The sequence below is a fragment of the Watersipora subatra genome, chromosome 4 (assembly GCF_963576615.1).
Source record: "Watersipora subatra chromosome 4, tzWatSuba1.1, whole genome shotgun sequence".
In the NCBI taxonomy this organism is placed as follows: domain Eukaryota; kingdom Metazoa; phylum Bryozoa; class Gymnolaemata; order Cheilostomatida; family Watersiporidae; genus Watersipora; species Watersipora subatra.
Genome location: NC_088711.1, coordinates 12,484,290 through 12,509,030, shown reverse-complemented (window position 1 = coordinate 12,509,030; position 24,741 = coordinate 12,484,290). Strand labels below are relative to the sequence as shown.

The window sequence follows — 24,741 nt, the reverse complement described above, 5'->3', positions numbered from 1 at the left end:
TTTATTCGTAGCGAAATGCGAATTTGTCACGAGAGGCACTTGAAAAACCAGAAATATTCGAAGAAAGGATTTGAAAAGTTTTCTAATGAAACTTTGGGCTAGCTAAAGCAATTTTTAGAAATGCGTAGAGAATTGATAATTATAATTAGGGACCAGTTGTTATGAACAATGTTGTATATATGAGGCGTCTTTCAGACTATGTTTTAGGAACTTGGACTAACGATGTCAAATCGTCTTTGGGAGGCTATGTCTCTAAAACGACCTTATAGGACTCCAGCATTATCGGCTTATGAATGTCCAAGGTATATATACCAGGGCGTATGGAAGAGCTTCTTTCCTCCATTTAGTGGAGATCATGGTAGGTGCAAACATACATTTCATAATGTCAATCAGGCAAATGTGAGCCAAAACGAATACTCCTCCACATCAGCATTGGTGTATTACCTCAGTAGGATCAGTTGAGTGAGTGTCCCGGGCAGCCAACTTTTCTATATCCAGTAGAATTGCTGAGACATTGATCGGCATAGATGAGGGCTGGTGAAGACCAGAACTCAGTTCCAGATGGAGAATTAACAAGTCTAGCACTCTTTGGGCAAACTTGGGTGTCACTATGGATATCAACAGGATCATTGGTATGTTGGTTGACATCGATGATAAAGAATTGAAAAGTCATAATGACTGCATTTAAGGAGACGTCTCATTAACAACTTACATAGCATGTGCTCCTGATTCTCAGTTATTTTATTAATTGCGCTCCAACAGTGCAAGAGGACATCAACTGGTGGTACGAGCTAAAAATAGTAACATCAACTGGTAGAACGAGCTAAAAGTAGCAACATCAACCTGTGGAACAACCTAAAAATAGTAACATCAACTAGGGGCACGATCTGAAAAAGCATAACATATTATACATATATGCTTTTACTGTGGAAGGATTATCTGCCAGCTTCTGTCTTCATTTTCTAAAATATGAAAGTGAGACGAACACAAGCCCATCTTGCAAAAAAGGTGCTTAAAGATGTGATTGCACCATTGAAGTCATTCAAATGAAATTAAGACCAATATAAGGCTAAAACACCAGCTACAATTTGATGTGTTTTTGTCTTTGTAGACTAGCCCTGTCCAGAGATATAAGCGCTTGAATGAGATCATTTTTCGAAACGCTCAGATTCAAACGGGTGCTTCATTCGTGACGTGTATAGTGAGTGTATACAAAAAGAGTACGTGAGCGATAAATATACCATCTTTTCTATAGCCAATCATCAGCACGAAATTTTTATATAGGTCATAATAAATGTTATCACTAGTAAAACGTGTTGTCTGTGATCTTGAAGATTCTCGTCATTAAATAATTTACTGAATTACTAGATCGCTCATGCTCCATCGACATGTTTTATCGACGAACAACAGAATTTTAACATTGCTTCCACTTTCAGCGATGATGATTCAAAGTTTTTTGAGCATCAGGTGGTTAAAGATTGGGGCAGACAGCCTATGATTAGAGCTGACAGGCGTCAGCAGCGTTATGGTGCAGAGGAAGATGAGAGAATGGAAGTAAATCTATTTTTAATTTTGAGTCTCCTATATAAGTATATATGCTAAACTAAAGGCGATAATTTTACTACTCATGAATACATTTACTAATTACAAAATTATAGTTTTTTGCTAGCACCAATCAATGTTCCATAACTTTTTTATAGTTTCACCTAGCTATATAATATTTGCTTCAAATTTTCTTTGCAGTTTTAGCTAGTAGATTAAATTCATGATTACGATTTGTGTTCACTTCTCACTTGTAAAAAGTGAGGAAAATGGATTGATTAATGCTCATCTTCAACTCCCAGAAACAAAGCTTTGAATTGTTGGCTTGGCGTACTTATGCTTTTGTTAAACATTTGTTCATTTTGTAATTTTACACTCTCAATCTATATAGCTCCCAAATTGAAAGTTTTCAGTAGATACACCTTAGAACGACATATCTATGAATGATATATATGCATTACATTTGTTTTATTGATTACAGGATTGTTTATGTGGTGTCACCAGTGCAGCAGTTGTGTCAGTGTGGAAACTGCCATGCACAGGGAAAGAGAGACATGAATGTGTGCTGCACAAACCATGATATGTGGCATTCTGTTTCTCAGACTGGTCTCAAGTGTGTTGCAGAAGTGCAGGAGATTACAGACCTTATAAAACCAGTTCCATTGAGAGTGGCCTTTCATAACTACGGACAGTAAGTAAGTTTTGGCCATGGTAAGTTTTGTAGCTAATTGCATTTTTATTGTTAATAATTTGATTAGATAAGATATCACATCCAAGCGACATTTAATAAATTATCTAAAGATAAGAAAAGTTTAATATTTGTTAGTACCCAAGTATGCAGATGTGGAGTGTCTGGAACCATCTGAAAGGCTGCAGGAACATGAAATGTACAACATGGTACGTAAAGACAGAGGAAATCATGCACCTACATATCATTGGTATTTTGGACATACCCAAAATGATTTACAAGAGCGGAGTGGTGATCACTACCAACCTGCATATACAACATAGTGAGAGCTACATATCTTGGAACCAAAGATGAAAAGGAATATCCAGATACGATACATCAAGTTTGAGTTTACTGCAGTAGAATAATTTTTCCTATTATATGAGCTGATACTACTGTATGTGAGTGGCCACGACTTAGATGGATGTTTTTAATGAAAGCTTGCTGAAATGAAAATTGTTTGGCTTGCAAAAATTATATAATAAAATAATAATGTTGAAGATAATGCAAAACATGATTTGCAGAACATATTGAACACATCATAGCCCCGTTGCCATCTGTGCCAAACTCTTGTCTGATAAATGGGTTTATGAAGTTTAATCAGAGCTGTATTGACAGGTACTTTTGCATAGCTCAACTCAATTCTAATGAACCAAATATGAAAAGCTCAAAAAATTTTCTTCTCCCTCGCTACTAGGTGAAAACAGGTGAGTCCACGTCACAAAGCGCCAACCAGGTGCAAGAATGGCTTTATTAGCCCTTTGCCAGAATCGATGGATTAATTGATTTCAAAGAAATTGACGTTGTTTTGCGTTCACTATTTTGGACAACTCAGAAACCAGTATAATTTTTTCTACAAATTGATAGTAATAATGACTAGATAACGTTGACTATACATGATTTTTTAGGGATGCAGTTAGTTTTGCCATATATTCGAACATATTCTTTTCAAAGATGTGGCTTGCGTATTTTATCTAGTTTCCGGTGTGGGTAGCAACTGAGAATTTCGCTGATACTAAGGACGCAATGAAATAAGTTAACTCGACAACCTAATTACCATAGACTGGCAGAATCGGAGCTGGTACTCAGATATTTACACAGCATTTAGAGGAAACTAATATGACAAATTTTAATTACACTCATTTGAGGTGTTTGAGACATTTATAATAATGTATCTGTAACTAGATTTAAAATTGCACTCTAGCAATCGTGAGCAAATACAAAACAAAAGAAATGCTAATAGAGCCGCGTAGGACTAGACTTTTATCGCAATAGCCGATGTGAACACACGAGATAGAGACAGGCTGTCTCTCTATATACACCATTTGAGGCAAGTCTGGGCACATCTTTTTTTAGCGTTTTAACCGCGATAAAGTTTTGTCGATTTTAATCTTGAAACATCTTAGCAGTCAGGTCACCTCAAACATGAAAAACAACAGCAACTGATAGAGAAATACAACTAAGTTCTTATAAAATCTACTAAAATTTTGTCAAGTTCATCTTTGATGAGCTATTTTTTCGTCTGATGACAACTCTCGTTGCAGTGCAAAACTTCTACTTGAAAAACGAACAAACGAACAGCAACTGATAGAATAATACATGTACTTTCTGATAGAATCAACTAAAATTTGGTGCAATTACATCTTTAAAGAGAACATATTAGGAATGTTCTGATGGGCCAATAAAATACTGATCAGCAAAATGTGGTTAACAAAATGAGGATTCCTGAAATGAGGGTGCTAAAAATCGTCTAACCTCAATACCTCCTCGCGCTTATCTAAAACGAACAAGAGGCGAGGCCTACCTTACAACGGTCACATTCTGAACTATAAACTATGTAAACACAACCATTTGCATATTGAATATAATAAAACAACGGAGGATATCTTACTAGTGAAAGGAACCTGCATTAACTTGATACCTGCATAAAGAGCTCTACAAACAGCGACTGCCAAGAAGCAAAGTTCTCTGCGCTGTACAAAGACTTGACTGCACTAATGGCTTCTTTTGCTCTCCTCATCACAACGAGAAACAGTCCAAGTGAGGTGTATTGCCAGCTCATATCTGACATCTACAAAATCACACTGTCATAGAATCGCAGTTTGATTTTTTTACAGGGGAACCTATAACACAGATTCTGCTAAACTTCATTAACTAGCTAGGCTATCTACTAAAGAAATCGAGCAATTATTTACAAGAGAAGAAAGCTCCGATAGAGACATGTTGAGAGGTTAGCTGACTTGACTGATATCTTAAACCATAACTGCCACGAACAACTTTTATCGTATTCACTAAGTAAATCAGACACGCTGATTCCGATTTTGTACTCAAAATAAAGATTAGGCCAGTAACTTTCAAAGTAATGAAGGATTTTTTATAGCGTTTTAATATCGGTCTCGAAAACAACACGATCGGCATAACAAGCTCCACCCATAAATACGTGACGTAACCTAGCTTTTTAGGAACAGAAGTTACGTAGGGATGTTTAGACCGATTTAGAATAATAGAGATGGGTGTTTTAAAATCCCTTAATATCTTAATTCAGCCTTAAAAATAATATCAGTCTTTTCTGAAAGGTAGATAAGCTATTTAGCATTGCATATTTAAAAAGCGCGATAACAACGCTCGCTTGTGATAAAACCGCGCTTTTTGAGCTCATTTTTCTCGGCGTCCAGCCCATTTAAACGTCATGTAACAAGCTGCGAGCAATTTTAAATAGTTTATATCCCTTTCATAAAAAACTGAAATTATTTTACAGACTGGATTTAGATAATAATGGGTTTTAAGACACCCATCTCTATTATTCTAAATCGGACTAAACATTCCTAACTTCCGTTTCTGAAAAAGCTAGGTTTTGTCACATAGTTATGGGCGGAGCTTGTAATGCCAAATGTGTTGTTTTCGAAACGGATATTGAAACGCTTTAAAAAAGCCTAAATGACTTTGAAGGTTAGTGGACTAATCTTTATTTTGAGTACAAAATCGGAATCAGCGTGTCTGATTTACCTAGTAAATACGATAAAAGTTGTTCGTGACAGTTATGGTTTTAAAAAAACTCTAGGCCTAGTATTGTATTAGCATTTACAAACCACAGCGCAACCTGGACCAATAGTTCCCCAAGGAATAAGCTAAACATGCAACAGATGCAGCGTTTGTAAAAATTAATAAAATACATTTTTCTATGGGAAAGTAGTCTGAAAAGCTAAGTGACTCACACTTCAGTTCTACAATATGATAGGTTAATAATAATCTACAGATTATTTATTAGAACAGCTAAAACCTTACATTAAGAACATGTTTGAAGATTTTCATAGTGGCTGCAGGTGGGGAAGTAAGGCCCACTGCTATTCGGCACAACATTCCCTCCTTCATTGAAGAACTCAAATTCAGCTGACCAAACGCCGGTAGTGTATACATTATCTGCAATTATTCAATACAGAATAAGCAACAGCACTTGACTAAATGAGCCGATGAGACGGTTCATATCATCAGTACCAGACAGGATCAATTAAAAAAAGTATTACAAAAAGGCCTCCAACCATTAATGCAATCATAAGTGTGCTGATTAGCTAAACATTAGAGCAGCTATGGCCTAATGGCGGATGCAGATCCAGATCTTTGTAGTTTTTTGTGGATCTTTCAAGTTGGCTGCCAAAAAAATTTTTTTTAATATTTTTTTAATTTGGTTTAAAAAATATTTTGTAGACTTTTCTTAGAATCTTTGTAAATTTATTGTTTTCAGCAATAAATTTTGTGAAAAACAGTCATAGAACATGACTCACAAATACTTATCTTCATAAACTTAAGAGTCGCTGAAAGCAGCAAAGTTTTGATAGTAAAGTCAAAGCCAACTCATCATTTTTCTCACTGATATCAGACATATTTATTACAGCACATTCATTCTCTGATTTGCAGTCAAATTATGTATATAAACAAAGTTTTTTAAAATCGTATTTTATGCTTTGTTTTAATATGTACACAAATAACTGCATGTTTATGTATGGTAAAAAAACGCACATCTTCAGCTCGTTGTGGATCTTTAATTGTCAGATTTGACACTAACGGATCACGACCAAAATCAATTGGCCATCCCTGCATTAGGGTTTATTTCTGCGAGTGGTTTATTTGAAAATTTAAGCGTATCAAAAGATTAAGCAAAATTTATTGAAGAAAAAAACAAAACTATTGTTTTAAATTGTAAATGAAAGACAAATTCATAGTGTGTAGCAAATGAAAAGATGACTTACTATTGATTTCATATACTAATTCACAGAGCCTCATTGGCCAGTTGATCTTTTATATTATCTTCAGCAGAATAGATCACTAGTTATTTTAATAAAAGTTTTCATTACTGTTAAACAACGATGAAAAGAAAAACTGCCAAAACTGGAATTTTTTTAAGCACTCCAAGCAATTATAAAGTTTGTGACACTTTATTTCCTATGGCAGCATGAAACAGCGATAATTGCCACGACTGGGGTGACCGCCTTACCGAACATTGTCGATGTTCCTAAACAATTATATCTCACAGTACATTGTCTAATCAACTCAAATGTTCATCACACCAATAGAATACCACACAAGCACAAAAATCTGTAATCCTGTAACTGTGTTGCCATGCCTCCGAGTCATGTGGACTGTAAATAGCCCAATATAGTTACATGTTTATGTAAAGCAGGTAATTATTGATGACTTACCTTGACGACATGATTGGCAGCATTCAGCCAGGAACCTGTATTCTTCACCAACAATGCCGATTCATTCAACATAGCCATATATCTGTGGAGCTGGTCAGGACGAGTGGTGAGGCTAGCAATAACCACCTCCTCCAACTGGATGTCCATGTAGGCCGATTTGAGGATAGACTTGCACAACACCAAGTTGAGAACGTGGTTTAGGTTTCTAGGAAATGAAAAATTCAGTTTGATGATAAGCCAACACACACGAAAATATGAGCTTTAAAGAGAACCAAAATACAAAGAACGACCTTGCATATTTCTATGAAGATCAGATGGTCCAATCAGGCATGTAAGGACTTATACGAGCAGCTATAGGCAAACACATGAATGCTCTTGTAACAGCGGATTTATTGCCATACAAAAATCTTTGAAACTTGTACGGAATGACAGCTTAAATACTCAAGATAGTGGAACCGCCATGCTTGAACTTATCCTCACTTGAACAATTCGGTACTCAACCAAAAAATGCATCAGAGTTCGAACATAATTTCAGTGCTAGAATTAGTTCAGGCAAGCTGGAAAACGCCTCGTGAGAATGAATATAGCTGATTCGAGCCGAATACACTCCTCGACCATTTGGTAAGCGTCGATTCGACTCAGACCGTTAGCAGTGTAAGACGTACATGGTTCATTCCGAGAATTTTTGCCATTTTTCTACTTTTTGTGTTGCTTCAGCCCTTAATAATGAGTTCAAAGTAAATTATACAAAATGGTTTATGTTTTTTTTGTTTTCATGTACACATTTAGCTCTCCATTGTTGTTTAGATACATGTTCTTTCTATGTTTAAGGTATTTTAAGGGGTAAACAGGGATTAAAATACTTTCCATTGTTTCTTATGGGAAAATGGGTTTTAGTTTTCGAATAAACTGGTGCTTGACCGCCAAGCTTGACCACCATAGTATAGCACCAAGGTTTCACTGCACTCTAAACCTTGACAATGAGAATTACCAGATAAGAAGGGACTCATTTTAGGATTCAAGGGAAAGCTAATTTTAGTGAGATTATTATTGAATTTACCATGGTTCAATAGTCAATAATAAATCAGTACAGTCATACCTCGACATGCGAGTGCACCAAACACACGAGAAAATCAAGATAAAGGCAAAATTTCCTGCAAGACTGTTTTGAGATTCGAGAAACCTTTGAGATACGAGCTGAATGTTGATGGCCATTGAATGGCCAAGTGTGCGAGAGGCCACTTTCAAGAACAGCACAGTCATTCTCATCGAAGTAGTTTGACAAAATGTTTTAATAAAGTAGGTGAAAAGTTATAGTGAAAGCGAAGCAAGAACTACCAAGCCAGAAACAAATAACAAAAAATTAAGATGATAAAATTAAAGTTAACTTTAGTGAAATATCAAAACTTAGCTTGTGTTTCACTTGTACAAGTGTGTGTTTAGTACAAGTTTAGCTTGTACAAGGGTGTGTTTAGTACAAGTTTAGCTTGTACAAATGTGTGTTTAGTACAAGTTTAGCTTTTACAAGTGTGTGTTTAGTACAAGTTTAGCTTGTACAAATGTGTGTTTAGTACAAGTTTAGCTCGTACAAGTGTGTGTTTAGTACAAGTTTAGCTTGTACAAATGTGTGTTTAGTATAAGTACAAATTTAGCTTGTACAAGTGTGTGTTTAGTACAAGCTTAGCTCGTACAAGTGTGTGTTTAGTACAAGTTTAGCTTGTACAAATGTGTGTTTAGTATAAGTACAAATTTAGCTTGTACACGTGTGTGTTTAGTACAATTACAAGTTTAGCTTGTACATGTATGTGTTTAGTAAGCTAAATTCATCTAATTTAAATTCAATGCTTATGCTACGTATTATGTCACAAAAGCCTAGTGTACTAACGAGTTGTTGTCAAGCCTCTCTCACTGACATTAGTCACTGCGTTTGTGTCGAAGGTAAGAACTCCATACAGTACTGTACATAGTAATGTTATATTTTATTGCAGATCACAACAACTAAATAAGTAATTGTGTCGCTTTGTGAACATAGGTACTACGTTCACAAGGCGACACAATTATTACGTTCACAAGCGACACTACGAATTACAACAATTAAAAACACATTTTTCCACTTAAATATCCTGTTTTTGGGGTTTTTTTATGGTATAAGAATGGATCAATAAATATTTAGTTATTTTATATAGGAAATTTTGCGGTGAGATACAAGCACATTGATATACGAGTTCAGTCTCAGAACGCATCAAGCTCGTATGTCAAGGTATGACTGTATACCGGTTATAAAAACAATAAACTTAGCAGTTGTACAAAGAGCAACCTAAATATAAAAGTGATGGGTATTGTAAATAATATTAGTCAACAGATTACAAAATTTTGCAAACCATAAGCCTGCAGAGGCATGAGAAGACAAATTCTCCATGAAGCAGGAAAGCTCGGTGTGAAATTTTTTTATAAATAAACACATTTTAGCCGTAGAGCCAGATTTAATTGTGCAACAAGAGTATATAGCAAGTGATGCTAACTAGAGTCCATTAGCAATTCCAGAAAAGCAGTTACCAAAACAGAATGTTTGTCATACATACTTGTCTCCTTGACCATATTCTGGGTCAGCAAAGGTAATGCCATTCTTCTGGTCCGCTAACAGTGTCTTGACAAAATCACAAACCTGTTTCTGTAGCTGAGCTTCAGCTTGTGGTTGTGTCTATGAAAAAATAGAATATCAGTGGCTTTCAAGATTGAATCATGGTAAAATACACAATAGAATATACAGATTACTGAACACAGTCTCGCATTAAGTTGACATACATAAAAGATTTCGATGAGTGTGGATCCAGTAACAAAAATAAATAACCTTATCCTGAGAGAGCTCTCGTTTGCTCTGCTTCCTACACTCATAGCACTGCAGTATCTGGGGTATGGTAGTTTCATTAAACAGTCGGATCCGTTGAGTTTTAGTAACAAGTCGACTAGCTAAGATCTTTGTATGGAATGTCGAGAGCACTTGTCTGATCAACTCTACGCTGCCGGTATGCAGTTGTGACAGCATTCCATTCAGCAACCCTAGAGACACGAATATTTTTAAAAATGATTGACTCTGATGCAATGTAGATCACTGAAGCCAAGCAAAAACTTTCTCATAGCTAAAAGGAGTAATTCAACCATGGTAGAATCGATAGACTGACTAAAATATTTCTCAGATGTAGTTGCTGTAATAACTTGTAACAGATACAAAACGTCAGAACAATTTGCCACAGGACCTGACAATAGTTTAGAAAATGTTATCAACAAAAGTGTAATGGATTGCATTAAGATAAATTCATAAGCTGGTTCATCACCCAATTTTATAATACTTTATAAATTTATAAAGTCTTATCAATTTATTATAGAACTTATCATATTTTATAAATTTTATAATTAAAAACTTAGTAATTTCTCAAGTTTTATAAAAACTTAAACAATTTAAGTAATTTTTTAAGTTTAATAAAACTTAAAAAATAAATTAGTAATATGATAAAGATTTTTTACTAAATTGTTTTTTGATGAAAATAATTTTTAAATAAAAAAATCTTTTAAAATTTAATTTTTAAATTAATTAACTTCATTAATTTTTAAATTTAAAATTTAAGTTTTTTTAAAGGATTTTATTGATATAAATTTATAAGCTGGTACGTCACCCACTTTTATATCGAAAGTATACAAATCAACACTACGGTTAGCTGGTCTCAAATCTGACCACAGGAGTAACAATAACATTTAGTTTCATGTTTGAGCTTGGTAGCGCCACAACGCTTACATTCAGAAGTCCTGTTGACTAATGGACAAAACTCATCTTAAAGCTTCTAAATCACGAGGAATTGAATTGTTTGTAAATTTTTTCTTTGGTCATTTTGAATCTTTGGTGCAACTTTTGTTGCATTGGCAGTCTTGTTGCAACTGTTCTTCACGTTGCTCGCTGTTGGAATCGTTGCCGGGTATGACTAGCTAGTTTTTCTTCGACTTCAGCATGTAACATTCTACCATTTTTGTGGTTTTTTCTGTCTTTGAAAATTATTGGTTCTCTTCGGTTAGCAAGCTGGTGTGACCATTTGAGTCTCATTTGCAAACCTGCATCTGAGAGCCTTTTTGGGATTAATAGAATTGCTTATTTGATCAATGTCGGTCAAAATACTAATGCTTTTTTTAGTTGAAAATCTTGGGTAAGTTACACCAGGCACAGAAGGTACAACATGTCTCCAACTTTTTAGGTGGGAAACTTATTTAGCAATAACGATTTTAGTTAATTTTGATGGACAAAAACACAAGCAATAGATGACAATAGAGCAATAGAAACAAGCTATGACACCAATAATAGTCACCATGAAAACTCTTTGATAAGCAATGTCCGAACTCGCTAATAAAATTTCATGTGATTTCCTTCTTAGTAGAAATGACCAGGGCAAGAATACAACAACTCTAGAGCAAATACCTAAAAATCACATTTACAATGAACTCAGCCAGAATAGCATTACATGGGAATTCTTGTCTTGCTATTTGAACAACGATGAACAACAGATAATGATGATAAAGAATGTCAGCAGGAAAACCAAATTCAAACTAATTAACATGAAAAAGTGGAAAATACTCCGGTGCAAAATGCCGTGGAACGACGCAGTAAAGATAAACAAACATAACTTTTACACATGAGCTTAGATGAGTGATAAACGATAATCAACCAGAAACAGGACCATTCCTAAATATTTTAACCAATTGCCTAATATAAAGGCTTAATGCCTTGCAAATGCTCAAATAGCCAAGCACTAGGTCCATATTTTCTAAACAAATTGAATGTTTTATAAGGCAGCACGAGTGCAGAACTTCTTATCGTGAATCTTAGATAAATCAGTCATACATATCTTATGGGTTGCAAAAACGTTTAAGCAATGAGGACTGAGATTGTTAGTAAAATGGGATTGGTCCCTCAACAAAATATATTGGAAATCAATAAAAATTATGTTTGTTTATTCACTTATTTCGACAATATCGAAAAAATAAACATCACAAAGTTAAACTAGGAGAGATAAGAGAATATGAACAGTTACGTGATACAAGGATAACAAGAGAAGACAACCAATAAAGCGTGATTCAATAACAAGAATAATCGTAAGCGCTTTGTCAAGTCAACTGTAACGTGTACCAATTTTCTCGAATTAAAAAACTGCTAAGGTTTCTGTACATGCGCTAACCTTTCTCATCGATGATGGCTTTGAGGACCGGAGGTGAGGAGTTGTCCACCAGAGCAAGGAGGAACTTGATGAATGGCTGACGTATCTTCACTGCTCCACTTTCATTATAGAGAGCGCTTACTTCCTCTTTAGCAAAAGAAATACCGCTGAAGAGGAGACGTGAAGCCGCGACACTATGCTCGGCCATAGTGGTTAGCAAATTCAGAGCTGCATCAACAACCTTTCCCTTTCCTATCAAAGAGATTGTAAAAGAAGTATTGAAGGACTAATACATGAGAACACAAGACATGAAAGATAACCATTAACTTTCGTGTTAATATATAGTGGAGAGTGAAGTGATTTTTAAAAAAGAAGAAAACAATACATAGTAAAAATGCAACAAACAGTTGTTTACATGTAACATCCAATTGAATAATTTAGCTGGAGTAAGGCTGTGAATGAAATATAATGGTGCAATGAGGTTGCACCAGTGAACAGAAATAATCAGCTCAAATGATACATTTCATTTTTTTTTCAATAAACCAGCATAGACATATAAGTAATGAGCATATCTATAAAAAATCAAATCGACGCATCAGTTTCGAGCAACAGTTCTATCCATACTCTTAGAATATTAGGCTCCACCAACCATGAAGAACCAGATTGAAAATCTTCTGCAGATATCCAGCAGCCAGACTCCGGCAGATTGCACCTCCTGTCTGTGGGGCTCTTTCCTTATATTCCTCCTTTTGCACCGCTGACAATATGTGCTCCAAAGCTTTTAGCAGATGAGCAAGCTAATAATAATGATAATATATGAAAAAGCTCTGTACACATGCTTGTGTTTTGTCCGTTGTACATCATATGAAAAAGCTCTGTACACATGCTTTTGTTTTGTTCGTTGTACATCATATGAAAGAGTTCTGTACACATGCTTTTGTTTTGTCCGTTGTACATCATATGAAAAAGCTCTGTATACATGCTTTTGTTTTGTTCGTTGTACATCATATGAAAGAGTTCTGTACACATGCTTGTGTTTGGTCCGTTGTACATCATATGAAAGAGTTCTGTACACATGCTTGTGTTTGGTCCGTTGTACATCATATGAAAGAGCTCTGTACACATGCTTTTGTTTTGTCCGTTGTACATCATATGAAAAAGTTCTGTACACATGCTTGTGTTTGGAGCATTTCGCATTGTTGGAAATGCTCAAAAAATGCAAACACGCAATATTAAGAGCACGACTGGAAGGAAAGCTTGCTAATGATTACGTGATTGAGTGGTGTACACTTGCAGCCATGATTGTTCAAAACTGACTGAAACTGCTAAAATTTGTATAGGAACATCGGCGTAAGATCTAAGAAAATGTTTGCCTTAATTGAAACATTTCATGACAAAAACAGCTTTTTTATCCATAAAAATAATTTATGAATAAAAAACAGCTTTTTTATCATGAAAATGTTTTCAGTCGAAACATGATGTCATGTAGGTGTCTAATGTGAACCGGCTTGGGAAGAACATTTTGGGAACCAGCCAAAAACGATATGCATACATTCACAAGATTTACTTCATCACAACCATGACTAAACATTTTAACCTAACAGAATTTCACCAATAGAATTGTATAGTGGCTTTGTTGAGTTGCTGAAATATAAACAGGGAGATTCAAGAAAATGTCTCAAAAGATTATCACCAGAAAGCTTCACAAATTGTAAACCAGACGACCAAGCAGAAAAAACACAAATCTGGTTAGAAATGTTTTAGTAATGGGAAAAAAGTACGGAGCAAAAAAGGCTAACTGTAGCTTTTTATGAAAACTGATATTCCGCAAGTACATAATGGGTATATTCTCAATACAGTTCAAATACTGTCAAACTTTGACCTATAACTATTTTTAATTAGGAATTATTTAACATACACATAAAATTTAAGCAGATTTATCTCGAAATATGAAGCAATTTTCAAAATACGGTCAATTAAATTTCTCAAAGCGTTACAATGTTGTACCCTTCACTCCCAGTTACATATATCTAACGTAAAGTAACAAAAATTATTTTTATTGATCATCATTTTATTAATATAAATAATTTATGTTTTTACATTATACTTTTACATAGTTTAGATAATGCATTTGTTCTAATGTCATTGTGATTGAATATTTGAAGTATTTATAATTGGTTTTAGCCCTAAAACAAATTGACCAAAATATAATTTATTGTTCTTATGTGAATACTTGCTCTAACATACAACAATGTCAACATATGAAGCAAATCTTAGAAGGGATTAACTTGGCATGTCGAGGGTTAGCTGTATTGTGTTTTATTAAATGATCATTACAATTAAATATTTGGATGGAGAGTCAAACACGCACCTCTGGTTGATAGAAAATGTCTTTCGTGGTGGACAGCACATCTAGTATTTCAGTACACTGAGGTGAACTGACCAGATACTCCAGCATAAGATCATATGACCCCTTTCTATCCTTAGGAGCTTTGCTTTCATGCTCGCAGATAAACTCATTAAACTTCTGAAGAGCTGAGGTAAACAAAGAACACTCAAATAAATTAATACATTGCTGAAATTGCGAACTGCAGCTTTTGAGAGCGAAATAAAAGTAAGCAATAGATTTATGAGAGAATGTAGGAGGTAACAGAGTTGCAATTTTCATGATATGCTTGGCTAGTAGATACTTGAAAGAAAAATGCTAGTAAATGCACAAGTGGGCCTCTTAGTGATGTGGATAGGGAACTTGAAGGCATTTGCTTAAGATAGGAAGTTGTCAGGGTGTCCATCAGACCGATTCAACTTGCCAATTTTTGATACCTTACACTCAATAAAATACAACTGAAACAATAGTTAGCTATTGAAATTTATGTAACAAAGAAAGTCAACATTCATAAAAAAGTATAAATAAAAACAAAACTAACTAACTTCGTTATGGCCAATTCCGTATGAACGTCAACCTCAGTGAAGATTTTTAAAATTCAAGGTACACCAACAATATGGGTATCAAAATGAAGCTAAAAGTCTGCAGGTCATGATGCTATTATTTTTTTAAACCTCATGTTGCCACATAAATATATATAGGGTATCAAAGACGGTGTCTCAGGAAGAGCTAAAATCTAAAAAACATTGATATCCCTTATGGTCATGTTGTGTAACTATACAATTGTTCTCAAAGACACTATGAATTTTAATGCATGCTAACATTATCAGCAATCACATAAAATAGAAACAAATGTCATTCTCAATTTTAATCCTTGAAAATATAAACACAAGAAAAACATGAACCTGCGTAGTGTCCAGAAGGGAAAACCTTTAAAAGTTTTGATATTTCTCGCATACACTATTCAAAATTTTTTTTTCTTCAAATCCTCTGTTAGTACCCTCTATAAAAAATTTTAATAGCAAAACTTTTGTTTCACAGTAATTCAGCAGTTTAAAAAAATGGTATTCATTTTAGTAGTGTCCAAAATATTGTAGTAGTGTCCAGAAGAAACTGTAGTGTCCAGAAGTGAGAAAGCTGTAGCTTCAAATTGTCATTAATATTTTACAAGTGTATTCGGAGCATTGTTATAAGGTCCTAGACATACCCTACAGGATGAAAATATTCGTTGGTCATAAAAATTCGCGATTTCGCGAACAGTCAATCCCGCGAATTATTAAATTCAGCGAATAATTAGTTCTATTTTTAATCACAAGAGAGAATAACTACTGCATCAAATTGAAAACTAGTCGCCAGCCTAGTTTTTAATGTAAATACTAAACGTAATTGAGTTCCAAAACATTTTTAAAATCATTGCCTGAGCTTTGAGCTAACACCATTGGCAATGCATCCCATTTACTTACAAAATTATTCGAGGTTGTTACAAGATATGCAGAATGGCGTCATCGCGAAAATAGCCGCGAGGCAGAAGTACTAAACGTAGCCGAGTTCCAAAACTTCTTTAAAATCATCGCCAGGCTTCGAGCTTTATTGCCATTGCGTCAAACTTTACAAAATTATTCAAGGTTTTTACAAGTTATTCGGGCATGGCTTCAGCATAACAAAAAAGCTCTCCTAATCTTTTTACATTAGAATCAACTCCATCAATCTCTAATACCGAAGTCAAGCACGAACAGGATTCTGATCTGGACCTTATGGTATGTATTTGATTTGCAGTGCAGATACGTTTTTCCATAATTAACTGCATTAGTTAATTCTTTTGTTTAAAAACTGATCGCTTTCATCAAATACTTCAGCTATTGTTTTCGTACTTCCTCAACACTCATTAATATTTTCTTCTTTTTTGTGTTTACTGCAGATTGAGAATGAAACAACCTACTCCGATTACGACAACTAGAGACATGTAGTAATATTCATCAAGGCAGGAATATTGGCAGAGAGGCAACCAGTCAACCTAGACCCCTTCATCGACAACAACTCCTTGATATCGCTGTAGCAAACATGATTAAATTACATATTTTATTTCATGTATAGATATATTATAATTCATTACAAACTTGAGTGTACAAATAAAATATTTCAAATACAAATAAAATTTTACAAACGATGAATGGAGTAAATATAAACAGTTTAGTCCATATGGCGGCTGTCTAGCAATAAAATTAAACTGGTACTCTTGATATGTGAATACTAGCGTGTAATGGTGCTTTCTGACTAGTTATTTTGGTGATAGCAGCTCTGTCGCTGTCACTGTCTTGGGTAGGTGTTGAAGGCGATTCTCTCGCTACTACATGGCTGGTAAGGAAGATATCATCAGAACTCTCCTCGTGGCTTACTAATGCAAAGTTCTGCCGGTTGGCCAAAGATTTGTGCTCGTAAAGGCGTTTTTGTTCCTTTTTAAAAACAGAAATATTCTTCTCGTAAGTAGCTGCGGTCACTCCAACCTCAATTTCCAGCCCTCCCTGAATGATTGGTGATCTTCTGAGAATGACATCTACCACCCTTGCAATCATTGTTCTTCGGTGTATGATGAAAAATCTCTCTCTCACACTAAAACAAATAATGAAGCAGTAGGGATGGAAAAAATTAGTATTGCGTTTTACCGAAGAACCAAAGTAAAATTCAACTAATTTAGTAAATGTAAAAAACTCCTTACTTACCACAAGTTGTTGGCTTATCAAAGGCCTCCAAAGCGATGAATATTCGTAAAAACCTTTGGACGCAGCAAAAATTGTTTACCGTAGAATAGCCCGAACGCCTCGCAGTTGTAAGCTAAATATAAACCGGAACACGCGGTGTGCGCATGCGTAGGAATAACTATTACTAGCCGCAATAGAGTTAACTTTTCCTAGAGAGTGGCAGTTTTCAGCCGCGAATAAATTCATCCGCGAATATGCATGCAAAGACAAGTTTCGCGAAATATAACTCCGCGAATAAATTCATCCTGTAGGGTATAGAAGAACTAGCTGTGCTACCCGGCGTTGCCTGGGTAATAAAAAAGTCTTTGGTAAGAAAATTTATTTGTATTTAACATACCATATACAATATTTACCATTCTAACTTTTAAACTTCATTTAATGAGAAAATATTTTTTCTGCAGTTCAAATGCATCAAGAGAAAAACTAAAACAACTTAAATAAAAAAAGCCTTTACCGAGAAAAATTGATTACTTGCTAGTGTAATGGCACGTGTTTTTATATTCAACATATAAAAACACGTGCCATTCTAACTTTCAAACTACATATCATGAGAAAAGTGTTGTGTAGTTGAAATAATTTAATAGAAAATAAAAACAACTGTAAAGGTTTTCCAACTTTGTCAAACCGTAACTTTCAAAATTCATATCATGAGGAAAAGGTTTAGTGCAGTTCAAATAAATTACAAAAAACAAAACAACTATAAAAGGGTTTAGATATAAATGTGAAATAATTAGCAAGTAATAGTTAAATTAAGTCTGTTTTGCTACGATTACAATAAAGGATGATTCGTTAATGATACAATTATTACGAACTGGGAAAACAAAATAAAAATCCTGAATATGTTGAATTAATAATAACAATTCTTGTATAACATCCATGTACAAATTTAGCTATCGGTCGACGGCCATCCATTTTACTGAAAAATGCGGATATTGCTTCATGATATGTAAACAATATTTTTTTCAATTTCAAACTATCTAAAACAGTTTTGTTACATATTTTATTTAGAACTCCAATATGTTAAAAAACGCTGCCATGCAATAAATTCAATGTATCTATACTTTGTGTATTGATAAAGCAATGTGAAGCTATGATCACTACGAAGCTAAAACGATCCTCTACAACATTCCTTACTCTTACAAAACTATTACTTTCTCCACCGTCAGAGTGAGTGCTGCTATTTTACTTATTTGTGTAATCACGAAAATCTGAATTGGCTATAATGCCATAAACATAAGTGATTATCTGTTTTTTAACTTGGGAGGTACATACATAAAACTTACACAAAATATTCGTTTTTTGTAATTGAAATTCTTGCATAGAAGTGTGTGTGTTTGAAAAAGGTTACTGTTCCACCAGAAGACAGCCATCAAAACTTTGAATACGAGGATACTATTATCTCTCGATACTAGTACAAGTGTAAAAATGAGATATCGTATGTTGTATGACCAAAATGTGAGAGAATTTCAAGGCTCTTCTCACAAATACAGTATACTTGTCCGCGCCGAAAGAATATAGTAATTGAACCTCACAAAAAATATTTCTTAACAGGGACGTCGTGAAGCGTGGCCGCATCTGTAAAATAATCAGCGTGCGCTAAAGCTATATCTATAGCCGGAATGACACACAGATATCCACACACATACTTTGAGAAATATTTATATATAGATAGTTGCACTCAACATTTACTCTGATTATTGAGTGGTGAAGAGATTATTTGTTGAGGGAGAGACAAAACAGTCTAGGAAACTTTTAGGGGAAACATCAAACAAATCACTTTCTACTCATGATAGCCGAAACTAGTAATCCCTTCAATTATTATTATTGTTGTTCAAGTCAAAATTTATTTTTATAATCTGTATCATGTACAAAAGACACTCGATGCTTCACTTGAGTGGAACTACTTTGCTACCAGCCATGGCAGAGGCGCGGTTGATGGGGTGGATGAGTGTGTGAAAAGATATGTATGGACACATGTGAAAGCTGGTAAAATTGAAGCGAGGAATGCCGTTGAATTTTTCAATGCGGCTGCATCTTCAAACCAGGCTGTCGATGTCACATTTGTGTTAAAAGAAGACATTGCTGCAGAACACCAAAGGCGAGGATTTGACAAGATCTGGGAAGGAATATAAATTCTGCCTGGCACCCATGGCGTTCACTACGTCAAACCAAAGACGGCAACCGAAATTCTTTTTGTTGTTGCACTGGTTGCTCAACCACTCATACATTCAAATTTGAAACTAAAACAAATTTTCTCAAAACCATCCCAATAATGCCAGCTCCACATCCCCGTACATTGGCACCTGCAACTGTGGTTATTTCTCCTGGTCACAATGTTAGTCTTCCTAACCACTTCGCTATTGGGAAACTGGTAGTTGTAGCTTATGAATGTGGAGCATATATAGGATCAATTGAGAAAATCAACAGTGATCAAAATGAGATACATGTTAATTTCATGACTGCCACATCAAATGGAACCTACAAATGCCTGCCAAGGACAAGCCTCAACTCATTCATGCCAATTTTATTTTGGGTGCGGTGCCAATTATAAGCCCTAATGATGCTTCTATCTTACGAACTTGAAAACTCCCAAGTTGTTAGCGAGCAATACAAGAAAAAGGACTTTAAATTCTTTAAATTAATTACGTTTTTTTGGTCTTGCTGCTTTAAAAAATAATTTTATCATAAACTTACATTTTTATTAGTCATAATAATATTCGAACATTTTTTGTCCTCTTATATTATGCTGTAAATAAATTTATCAATTCTTGGTAATAAATACAGCTAATAAAGTTCTGTGAAAAGTCAATTTCTATAGACAATACATAGTGGATAAAGTTGTAGTGTCCAGAGTGTAGTGTCCAGAAGGTATGGTGTGTTCATTTTTTGCAAGTACTCGGTCTAGAATTGGTTAAAACCGGTCGAGATATACATCATTGTGAAGCTGGTTTGTGCTACTCCAATGTAATCCAAGTTTAATTTTGGCAAACCTGGGCGATTCGATAAATTCTGACATTGAAAATCGGAAACAAATTTCCCAATTCTATCGAGTAGTGTCAAGAAGTGGTACTTTTTTTAACTTTTTTGCTAAATGGACAACTCCACAGCCATGAAATATTAGTGGGAGCTGAACACCATCAGTGGCTACCTATAATAAGCAGCAAATCAGTTCTATGTTGTTCCAACAAAAATCTACCATGACTTATGTTCATCAAATGTATTGTCCAGAATATATGGAATTGGTCTTATATACAAAATAGAATATGCATTTACTCTATGTTTTGTAACAAACTTATAGCCTAGGCTAATTGAAATTATCGTTTGATTATACATTAAACCAACTGATTGGTGCTATTTGTTAAGCAGCCCTCAAAAACTTTGAGGGCTGCTTTTATTATTTTGCCCATTTTATTATTTTGATCACACCAACTCAAGTACATATAATATAGAAAGAAAGCCTGCCAAGCTTTAAGCTTAACATATAAAAAACGTAAACCCAAAAAAAGTCATTAGTATTTTTTAATGGAGTCAATCGAATATAAACAACTGAATACTGCAGCTGAATGTCCAAATGCTGAGTTGTAGCTTTGGCGTTCCAACTTGGCTATAAAAACTTTTTTGTATCAGACCAGTTTTTGTTTTGTTTCTTATATAGCATTTTAGCACATGCTTAAAAAATTGGAACGTCAGAATGCTAATTCCGTTATGCGAGGGAACAAATATTCCGCGTGTAAGTGAAGAACTAGGTTGAAAATTACTAACCGTGAAATTGACTGGACGGATTTTTTAAAAGAACTTTAAACTCTGGATTTGTAATTGATGCTGACTCAATTCGCGCTTTTTTCAACTTTTTGTGATCTGCTTTGGTACGGTGATGAAATCGTTTCAAACTTTTAGAATCTTTTGATACAGGCATCTTTCCATCTATTTCTAGTATTATTTTGCTTCCCACGTGTTTAGCCTACGTTACCGATAAAAAGTAGTAGTATTTCTACTAGTTGGTTAGAAACGTCTATGAAAATAGTTCTATGGGTCGACCCAAGTAGCAAAAACGAAGACAACTCTTTTCACTTAGTACATTTCATGGACGGTAGTCGTTGATTATCTACGTACTTGCCATAGTACGTAGGTAATCAGAATACCACAAGGCATAGTAGCCAAGTCTCAAATGCACAGATTTTATTATTGTAAAAATTTACTCAATCCGGAACACTTGGTTATCTGATAGCCTGCTGGTGCAAACTTTAGTGGCTAAAAATGAAAATGCAATATATTTCAAGTACTTTGGGGCTTAAGGTGAGCAAGCTTCACATGATAGAATTGTTCTATTTGTTAGTGCTTGAATCGCTTGTATTGCTAAATAGGTCATGCACATACATGTAATGTTGCTGCTAAATCCACAATTAGATTACTAAGATGTAGAGTGCTTTGTGAGATCAATGATATACAGCCCAAATATGGGGCTGTATATCATTGGTGAGATTGCACATTTCTCCAATTGGTGTATGTTGGCTTAGGCAGCTTGTAAGCCTTAGATGTTGTTTACCAAACAAACAAAAATTGCTTCAAAACTTACCATATTGGTGTGCGTTAAGTGAGTTTTTTGACTTATAATAGAGAGTGCACAATAGTTCCCTATGCATTTTATTTAAACCATTTCATAAAATGAACAGAGAAAATAATTTGAAGGCATTGTAAGTGCTAGCGTAAAACAGTGATTTATTATCTTATTTGTTAAAACTTTGCAATACATTTAAATACAATTGGGAACAAGTATATTGTCACTAACAGTTAATACTAAGTTATTAAAAACCTTTCACTCTTTTACTAAACCAACTGAAATCAACAAATGATATTCAATGTTTTGTAATATATTATAATTGTATTCTAACACAAAAGTTTTCATTGATAACTCAACTGCATCTGCGCATTCAACATTTGGCTAAGTCACCGGCACTTTGATTGATTGCTTTCACTTGTCTACACATGTCGACCTGTTTAACACAATTGTACTTTTTTTGAGTTTGTAATAAAAAAAATGGATGATAAGTACGACACTGAGTTTCCGCCATTGTCGACGCAGAACAGAACCCTTAAAATGGAAATGGTGGCCCTGAGAAGGGCCGAGGTGGTTGGTGGGACTACTGACACTCAGAAGTCAATTTTGACTGGTGAGTCCAGTAGCCCGAGAGGGTCACTGTCATCCCTGATGGAGTCTACTGATGGGCGGACGATCTTGGACTCCACTTCATGCCTCCAGTACGGCCTTCGGTCCTGCCGTGGCCTTTGGTAGCGTTGCCCTCGGTGATGGTGTTGGCGACGAGGTGAACACGCCCTCGGTCTCTGGGATTCAGTCTGGGTAGACTGTGTTCTCCGGTGCTCAGCAGAGACGTGCGCATGCAGGAGAGGCTGAGTGGTGAACACCTCATCACAGGATGAGCAGCGGTGTCTGTGTACACGAGCGTGCCTCTGTAGGTCACGCTCCTTGTGGCAAGAAAAATCGCAAAAGGTGCATAAGTGCTTCATGCTTGTAAAAGCGAATGAACTGTAAATCAGTGTGTACCCGTATTTATAGATAGTCAGCATGCGTAAGAGAGTTGATGACGTCTTTTCTAAGCCTATAATCCGGCAGCTTCAAATTGCTGACTTAATGGATCTATATTATGTTCGTTGCAATTCAGACAAATTTGAATAGTCATTCATAAGGCGCACGCTTAACACTTGTCCAATGTAGTGTATATGTATGGGTTATACTAGCAATTTTTTTATGTTAATCATTTATTACCATATTGTTCTAAGATTTGTATATTACTATACAAACATTAAAAATTATTAATACTCGTATTGCGTGATTAGTTAGGGACAAATGTTATCGTTTTTGTATTCGAAATATGTTATTGTGGAATTGGTTGACCTAATTACTGTGCAGCCAATCAACTGTAGATTTTTTCTTGGAATTGCTATATAACCTGTCAGTTTTTTCATTGCTGGTGTGTTACTGCCTGGTACTGAGAGATATAACACCAATAAAGATACTGCGTTCTTTATAATAAGCTCTGTTTGATTTTCAAAAGAAAATAGGGTGTAAAATTCTTGTCACTGGTTCTGCCTTTAGCATTGTGATATTAGCCAGCGTATCATAGCTGCTTTCACTATAAATGCTATTGACCGAACATCAAGAATTATTGCGCTTGGCTTGCTAGGGTGTAACAGTTGAGAGAAGTCACCATCGAGTCTGTTTATCGGCTCACCACCGAGTCTGTTTATCGGCTCACTCCCGAGTCTGTTTATCGGCTCACCCATGAGTCTGTTTATCGGCTCGCCATCGAGTCTGTTTATCGGCTCACCACCGAGTCTGTTTATCGGCTCACCCTCGAGTCTGTTTATCGGCTCACTCCCGAGTCTGTTTATCGGCTCCCCCATCGAGTCTGCTTATCGGCTCACCATCGAGTCTGTTTATCGGCTCGCCCTCGAGTCTGTTTATCGGCTCACACACGAGTCTGTTTATCGGCTCACCCCCGAGTCTGTTTATCGGCTCGCCATCGAGTCTGTTTATCGGCTCACCCACGAGTCTGTTTATCGGCTCACCCACGAGTCTGTTTATCGGCTCGCCATTGAGTCTGTTTATCGGCTCACCATCGAGTCTGTTTATCGGCTCGCCATCGAGTCTGTTTATCGGCTCACCCACGAGTCTGTTTATCGGCTCGCCCACGAGTCTGTTTATCGGCTCGCCCACGAGTCTGTTCATCAACTCATTGAGTTTGCGTGAACTCGCTCTTGAGTTGGGAGTTGGCTATCCTCAACGACCAGAATTTACTTCAAGTTTTCAAATACGTTATGAACTAAGTATTAAACTGTGAAAGAAGTAATTTATTTTTGCTTCTCCTAATGTTTTGACAGATCAAATTTCTGTGATGAAAATAATAATTGACTTTGCTTTTATGAATATAAAAAAGCATCTGCTATTTTAGTAAAACTTGTCTGATAGCAGACCTAGCAAAGTATGATTGGAAGGTGAGAAGTGAATGGCAATAGCCAAAAAAGCTGGACTCTGTAAACAGTGGTGGCCCGTGAAAATGGTTGTTGGGAGAACATCAACTTTCGTGTCGGAGTCATCAGCCAAATAGCAACAGAGACTACGATCGGCTCTCTCTCAGGTCTACGAGTTTCTACAGGCTGCCATTTTGGCAGCCGCAGAGACGGAAAGCATCTGCTGTGACATTCTTCAACTTGACGGAGAGGACGACATTGACAAGGGCGATTGTCACGTCACTGGTGGCACTGTTTGTCAGAGACATCCGGCAAAGCCTCTGCGGAGACATGCTTTGCAAAGGTTTTCTCACTTTGACACACACTGCAAAGCACTTTGAAGTGCTTGTGTAGCTTACGATCCTGACCATGACTGAATCTCGTGCTGAAAGTTGAACGC

The 24,741-nt window shown here is 35.6% G+C and overlaps 1 protein-coding gene across 1 annotated transcript in view; it reads right to left on the bottom strand.

The window, feature by feature from the left end:
* The window catches only part of LOC137393533 (nucleolar pre-ribosomal-associated protein 1-like), a 45,601-nt gene extending 32,678 nt beyond the window's left edge, over positions 1-12,923 (bottom strand). The window contains exons 1-9 of the mRNA XM_068080119.1: positions 12,817-12,923; positions 12,189-12,419; positions 9,818-10,026; positions 9,549-9,667; positions 6,967-7,171; positions 5,555-5,689; positions 4,191-4,340; positions 713-791; positions 445-608 (exon numbers count right to left, since the gene is read on the bottom strand). Coding sequence (XP_067936220.1) covers positions 445-608; positions 713-791; positions 4,191-4,340; positions 5,555-5,689; positions 6,967-7,171; positions 9,549-9,667; positions 9,818-10,026; positions 12,189-12,375 — 1,248 coding nt within the window. The 5' untranslated portion in view covers positions 12,376-12,419; positions 12,817-12,923. The remainder of the gene's footprint in view (positions 1-444; positions 609-712; positions 792-4,190; positions 4,341-5,554; positions 5,690-6,966; positions 7,172-9,548; positions 9,668-9,817; positions 10,027-12,188; positions 12,420-12,816) is intronic.
* Positions 12,924-24,741: the final 11,818 nt, after the last annotated feature.